Source organism: Rhinoraja longicauda, chromosome 42 (assembly GCF_053455715.1).
Source record: "Rhinoraja longicauda isolate Sanriku21f chromosome 42, sRhiLon1.1, whole genome shotgun sequence".
Taxonomy (NCBI): Eukaryota; Metazoa; Chordata; class Chondrichthyes; order Rajiformes; family Arhynchobatidae; genus Rhinoraja; species Rhinoraja longicauda.
Window position 1 is genome coordinate 5,795,276 of NC_135994.1, and position 7,398 is coordinate 5,802,673.

Below are 7,398 nucleotides of genomic sequence, written 5' to 3' on the forward strand. Positions count from 1 at the left end.
TAACACCAATCATGAACACTGAACAGTACAGCACAAGTACAGGCCCTTAACGTGCTGAACACCATGCCAAGATAAACTATTCCCATCTGCCTGCACGTGATCCATATCACTCCATTCCCTGCACATCCATGTGCCCATCTAACAGCCTCTGAGACGCCACTATCGTATCTGCCGCCACCAACACCCCTAGCGAGATGAGGTACGTGCCACAATCAACATCAATGATGCAGAGGTAGACACAAAATGCTGGAGTAACTCAGCGGGTCGGGCAGCATCTCTGGAGAGAAGGAGTGGGTGACGTTTCGGGTCGAGACCCTTCTTCGGACTGATGTCAGGGGAGGGGGCGGGACAAAGATAGGATGCAGTAGGAGACAGGAAGACTAGTGGGAGAACTGGAAAGGGGGAGGGGAAAGAGAGGGACAGAGGAGCTATCTGAAGTTGGAGAAGTCAATGTTCATACCGCTGGGGTGTAAGCCGCCCAAGCGAGATACAAGATGCTGTTCCTCCAATTTGCGCTGGGCCTCACTCTGACAATGGAGGAGGCCCAGGACAGAAAGGTCAGACTGGGAGGGCGAGATCAGGTCGGTTAAGATGGACTGAGCGGAGGTCTTGAGCGAAACGATCGCCGAGCCTGCGCTTGGTCTCGCCGATGTAGAGACGTTGACACCTGGAACAGTGGATACAGTAGATGAGTTTGGAGGAGGTGCAGGTGAACCTCTGCCTCGCCTGGAAAGACCGTTTGGGTCCTTGGATGGAGTCGAGGGGGGAGGTAAATGATGCTGAAGTGGAGATGGTCGAGATCTTCAAGTTCCTAGGTGCAAATATCACCAACAATTTCGGGCTGGCACCGTGACGCAGCGGTAGAGTTGCTGCCTCACAGCGCCAGAGACCTGGGTTCGATTCCGTCTACAGTCGCTGTCTGTACGGAGTTTGTACATTTTGCCCATGACCTGCGTGGCTTTTCTCCAGGTGCTCCGGTTTCCTCCCACACTCCAAAGACATATGGGTTTGTAGGCTAATTAGCTTGGTAAAAATTGTAAATTGGCCCCGCTGTATAGGATAGTGTTTAGCTTAGTTTGGATACAGCGCGGAAACAGGCCCTTCAGCCCACCGAGTCCGCACCGACCAGCGATCCCCGCACATTAACACTATCCTACACACACAAGGGACAATTTTTTAAAACATTTTATACCAATCCAATTAACCTACAAACCTGCACATCTTTGGAGTGTGGGAGGAAACCAAAAATCTCGGCGAAAACCCACACGGGTCATGGGCAGAACGTACAAACTTTGTACAGACAGCGCCCGTAGTCAGGATCGAACCAGGGTCTCCGGCGCTGTGAGGCAGCAACTCTACCGCTAAGCCACTGTGCCACCCCAAAGTTAGTGTCTGGGGATCACTGGTCAGCATGGACTCGGTGGGCCGAAGGGCCCGTTTCCACGCTGTATCTCCAAATTAAACTTCTTCCGGACCAACCTTTTTGAAGCTACCTCAAAAGAAATGAGTCTACTTCATCAGAAGTCTCCAACATCGCCCAGCAATTTCCACAGATACACCACAGAAAGCATTCAATCAAGGATGCATCACAGGTTGGCTTGGCAGCTACCCTGCCCAGTTTGCAGTTTTGGATGCAGCCCAGTTCACACAGAGAAGCCTCATCACCATCGACTCCATCGACACCTCGCCCTGTCTCGCAAAAGTAGCCGACAGTCAAGGACCCGTTTTCACCCCATGAGCCTCTCCCCGCCAACTAGAAGATACAAAAGCTTGAAGGTATCACAAAATGCCGGAGTAACTCAGCGGGTCAGGCAGCATCTCTGGAGAGAAGGAACAGGTGATGTTTCAAGTCGAGACCCTTCTGCAGCCTGAAGAAGGGTCTCGACCTGAAACGTCACCCATTGACATCAGACTGAAGAGTCTCGACCCGAAAAGTCACCCATTGACATCAGTCTGAAGAAGGGTTATTATCTAAATGGTGTCAAGTTAGGAAAAGGGGACGTACAACGAGATCTGAGTGTCCTAGTGCATCAGTCACTGAAAGGAAGCATGCAGGTACAGCAGGCAGTGAAGAAAGCCAATGGAATGTTGGCCTTCATAACAAGAGGAGTTGAGTATAGGAGCAAAGAGGTCCTTCTGCAGTTGTACAGGGCCCTAGTGAGACCGCACCTGGAGTACTGTGTGCAGTTTTGGTCTCCAAATTTGAGGAAGGATATTCTTGCTATAGAGGGCGTGCAGCGTAGGTTTACTAGGTTAATTCCCGGAATGGCAGGACTGTTGTATGCTGAAAGACTGGAACGACTCAGCTTGTATACGTTGGAATTTAGAAGGATGAGAGGGGATCTTATTAAAACATATAAAATTATTAAGGGGCTGGACACGCTAGAGGCAGGAAACATTTTCCCAATGTTGGGGGAGTCTAGAACCAGAGGCCACAGTTTAAGAATAAGGGGTAGGCCATTTAGAACGGAGATGAGGAAAAACTTTTTCAGTCAGAGAGTTGTAAATCTGTGGAATTCTCTGCCTCAGAAGGCGGTGGAGGCCAATTCTCCGAGTGCATTCAAGAGAGAGCTAGATAGAGCTCTTAAGGATAGTGGAGTCAGGGGGTATGGGGAGAGGGCAGGAACAGGGTACTGATTGTGAATGATCAGCCATGATCACATTGAATGGTGGCGCTGGCTCGAAGGGCCGAATGGCCTACTCCTGCACCTATTGTCTATTGGGTCTCGACCCGAAACATCACCCATTTCTCCTCTCCAGGGAACGCTGCCTGTCCCGCTGAGTTACTCCCAGCATTTTGTGATACCTTCGATTTGTACCAGCATCTGCAGTTATTTTCCTATTCAAAACCTTGAACTCACATGCCACCATATTCAGGAACAGCTTAACAAGGCTATCAAACAGAGTTTACATAAACCATGGGTTGGCCCCCAATCTCCCACCCTGTGGCCCTTGTACCTTAAAAAAAAAATCTGCATCTTTGCTAACAGCTAGAACACTATTTCTGCATTTTGGGGTTTTTTTTCTCCTTTCACGACCTGTTGTGTGTTTGTCTTGATTGTCCTCGTGTCAGGTACAAGTTGTCTGAACAGCGTGCAATGTAGCTAAGCTGTTTTTGTCTCATTTACCTCGGTGCACACGGCAAATGATAAACCAGTGCCAATAAACTTGTGGAGAGAGAGTCAACAACGTTCAGCTTCTGGGCGGGTGATGAACTGTGCAGGGGCCCAGCAACCAGCGAGGAGGAGGAGAGGAGAGGAGACCGATTCAACTGCCCCACACACACACCCATACACACACCCACACACACACACACACACACACACACACACACACACACACACACACACACACACACACACACACACCCACACACACACACACACACACCCACACACACACAAACACACACACACACACACACACACACACAAACAGTCACACTGCAAAACAGTCAGGGGGAACTCTGCCCCGCATCAGCTGTTCACTGGCGCAGCCTGGGTTAAAGGGCAGCGCTGTGGTGTGAGAGAGGGCAAAAGCAGGCGAGACCGCTGGAGCAACTCAGCTGGTCAGGCAGTATCAGTGAAAGAGTCGGAGAGGCAGGGTCTGACCGAGGTCCCGACCCGACCCTCCTTGCAATGATGTCCTTGCTGAGTTACTCCAGCACTCTGTTTACCCCTCAAGTTTCTTTCCAGCATCTAATCTCGTGTGTGTGTGTGTGTGTGTGTGTGTGTGTGTGTGTCTCTCCCCCACACACTTTCAACTTACCTGGACATTGTCAACCATCCCTTTTCATTCACTCCAAACAACTGCAAAAAAAAGCGTTTGCAAATAACACTCTCCACCAGTGTCGTTTAACTGAAGAACGTCGCCCATTCCTTCTCTCCTGAGACGCTGCCTGACCTGCTGAGTTACTCCAGCATTTTGTGAATAAATGCCTTCGATTTGTACCCAGCATCTGCAGTTATTATCTTACACAATGCTGGAGCAACTCACAGCGGGTCAGGCAGCATCTCGGGAGAGAAGGGGGATTAGTTCTTAGTTTGGGATTTAAACTAGGGGTGCTTCTTTAAAATGAGTGAGTTGAAAGTATACCACTCACTGTTACCTGGCCTCCTTCGCTCTTGGTCGGTTGCCATCCCTGAAGCTGTGTATATGTTTTGAAAAAACAAAAAAAAACTACTTGCAGATGACCTTAAATCGGCTCGGCAGTCAGTCCCGGCTCAGAGGGAGTTACAATCACGTCTCCTCTCGCCTCCTTCCCCAATCAACTGCAAATCTGTAGCCGCCCCCGCCTCGTCAGCCAGCCAGCCTGCCTATTGGGTTGACCCAGCAAGAACAAATTAAACAAGAATATTGCAAACGAAACGAAAGCAGTGCATTTTCGAATGAGTGGACGAAGGTTACAGGGAGGGGGAAAAAACTGCAATAGACAATGGGTGCAGGAGTAGAGGAGATGAGGAAAAACTTTTTTCAGTCAGAGAGTTGTGAATCTGTGGAATTCTCTGCCTCAGAAGGCAGTGGAGGCCAATTCTCTGAATGCATTCAAGAGAGAGCGAGATGGAGCTCTTAAGGATAGCGGAGTCAGGGGGCTATGGGGAGAAGGCGGGAACGGGGTACTGATTGAGAATGATCAGCCATGATCACATTGAATGGCGGTGCGTACAGGCTCGAAGGGCCGAATGGCCTCCTCCTGCACCTATTGTCTATTGATTGAAATGTATCATATAGAATGATACAACATGGAAACAGGCCCTTCGTCCCAACTTGCCCACACCGGCCCACACCGGCCAACATGCCCCATCTAGACTAGTCCCACCTGCCGGAGCGTGGTCCATATCCCTCCAAACCTGTCCTATCCATGTACCTGTCTAATTGCTTCTTAAACGGCTGAGATAGTCCCGGCCACAACTACCTCCTCTGGCAGCTCGTTCCTTACACCCACCACCCTTGGTGTGAAATAGTTCAGATTCCTGTGAAATCTTTCTCCCTTCACGTTAAACCCATGTCCTCTGGTCCTCCATTCCCCTACTCTGGGCAAGAGACTCTGTGCGTCTACCCGATCTATTCCTCTCATGATTTTGTGCACCTCTATAAGATCACCCCTCATCCTCCTGCGCTCCAAGGAATATAGTCCCAGCCTGCTCAACCTCCCCCCCTGTAGCTCAGACCCTCTAGTCCTGGCAACTTCCTCGTAAATCTTTTCTGAACCCTTTCCAGCTTGAAAACATATTTCCTATAACATGGTGCCCAGAACTGAACACGATACTCTAAATGCGGCCTCACCAACATCTTACACAACTGCAACATGCATTGTAAAAAACACAGAAACAGGCTCTTTTGCACTCCATACTGACCATCAAGTTCGAATCCCATTTCATAACGTCATAAGAAATAGGAGCAGAATTAGGCCATTCGGCCCATCAAGTCCACTCCGCCATTCAATCATGGCTGATCTATCTCTCCCTTCCAACCCCATTCTCCTGCCTTCTCCCCATAACCCCCGACACCTGTACTAATCAAGAATCTGTCAATCTTTGCCTTAAAAATATCCACTGACTTGTCCTCCACAGCCGTCTGTGGCAAAGAATTCCACAGATTCGCCACCCTCTGACTCAAGAAATTCCTCCTCATTTCCTTCCTAAAGGAACGTCCTTTAATTCTGAGGCGATGACCTCTCGGCCTGGCCTCTCCCACTTTCCCGCACTTGGTCCACTGCTCTCTCTGCCTTGACGGTTCAATGCTCACTAGAACACTTTTTAAATGTTGTGAGAGTCTCTACCTCCACCCTTAGGCAGTGTACTCCAGATTCCAACCACCCTCTGGGGGAAAAAGTCTTCCTGATAACCCCTCTAAACCTCTTCTCCCACCATCTCCATCACCTCCCTCCCCTTTCCCCCCTTTTGTGTGCTCCTCTCCCGTCTCTGAGTTTGGACGGCGGTGCTGGCTTGAAGGGCCGAATGGCCTGCTCCTGCACCTATTTTCTATGAGTTCCCCATTTCCCCTTTATCCCTCTTCTTATAAGGTTATAAGATTACTAGACCAAGTGGAGCCATTGGGCCCAAACCTCTCCTGCATTGGTGCAGCACCCTCTCCCCTCCCCCCTCCTCCCCAACACTCCTTATCCTCCCTCCTCCCCCCCTCCCTCCCACCTCCATCCCTCCCTAGGAGATAGATTTAAACTTTAAAATGTGAATAACTTTTAAAATATAACACCGATTTCAATGAAACTTATTCCATTAGCACCAAAGGGACGACGGTGAGCAAGGTGGGCCTAAAATTGTCGCGCTATTGTGTACTGTTTTGGCTGTAGTTCAGGAACAAACAAACAAACAAACAAACAAGAGCTTTAGTATGTAGATTAAGGGATTGGACATGCTAGAGGCAGGAAACATGTTCCCAATGTTGGGGGAGTCCAGAACCAGGGGCCACAGTTTAAGAATAAGGGGTAGGCCATTTAGAACGGAGATGAGGAAAAACTTTTTCACTCAGAGAGTTGTGAAGCTGTGGAATTCTCTGGCTCAGAAGGCAGTGGAGGCCAATTCGCTGGATGCTTTCAAGAGAGAGCTAGATAGAGCTCTTAATGATCGCGGAGTCCGGGGGTATGGGGAGAGGGCAGGAACGGGGTACTGATTGTGGATGATCAGCCATGATCACATTGAATGGCGGTGCTGGCTCGAGGGGCCGAATGGCCTACTCCCGCACCTATTGTCTTCAAATACACACACCTCCAGGATCAGGGACAGTTTCTTCCCAGCTGTTATCAGGCAACTGAACCATCCTACCACAACCAGAGAGCAGTGCTGAACTACTATCTACCTCATTGGAGACCCTCGGACTATCTTTGATTGGACTTTACTAGCCTTTACCCTGCACGAAACATTATTCCCTTAATCATGTGTCTGTACACTGTGGACAGCTCGATTGTAACCATGTATTGTCTTACCGCTGACTGGTTAGCACGCAACAAAAAGCTTCCCATTGCACCTCAGTACACGTGACAATAAATTAAACTCAAACTCATGAACAAGGTGATCAAGGACATGATCTTGTGGGCCCCACCTCTCCTTGATCAGCGTTGCAGGCTTTACAAAGGTTCTTTTCATACCTTTCAGTCATTTTGTGCTTTGTACCTTTTCATACCTCCAGTTTCCCTCTCCCCTGACTCTCAGTGTGGAGAATTGAATTGAATAGAACAAATTTTATTAGCCATGTATGTATACATACAAGGAATTTGCCTTGGTGCTTTGCTCACAAGTAACAACACGACATTGCTCACAAGTAACAACACAACACGAGTAACAATTGTAGGATCTCGACCCGAAGCGTTTTACCTGTTCCTTTGCTCCAGAGAGGCTGCCTGACCCGCTGAGTAACTCCAGCACTCTGTGAAACGTC

General features: G+C 49.2%; 1 protein-coding gene across 7 annotated transcripts in view; it reads right to left on the reverse strand.

Annotated features, from left to right (window-relative positions):
• The window catches only part of csad (cysteine sulfinic acid decarboxylase), a 49,624-nt gene that overhangs the window by 37,123 nt on the left and 5,103 nt on the right, over nt 1-7,398 (reverse strand). Inside the window, exon 1 of one of the 7 annotated variants that reach the window (XM_078431572.1) lies at nt 4,109-4,261. The exons of 2 other annotated variants lie outside the window; for them this stretch is intronic. In XM_078431572.1, the coding sequence (XP_078287698.1) occupies nt 4,109-4,139 (31 nt within the window). In that variant the 5' untranslated portion in view covers nt 4,140-4,261. Of the gene's footprint in view, nt 1-3,768; nt 3,854-4,095; nt 4,262-7,398 lie in introns of those variants that run through there. 4 more of the 7 variants (XM_078431571.1, XM_078431578.1, XM_078431576.1 and 1 more) reach the window with 4 other exon arrangements.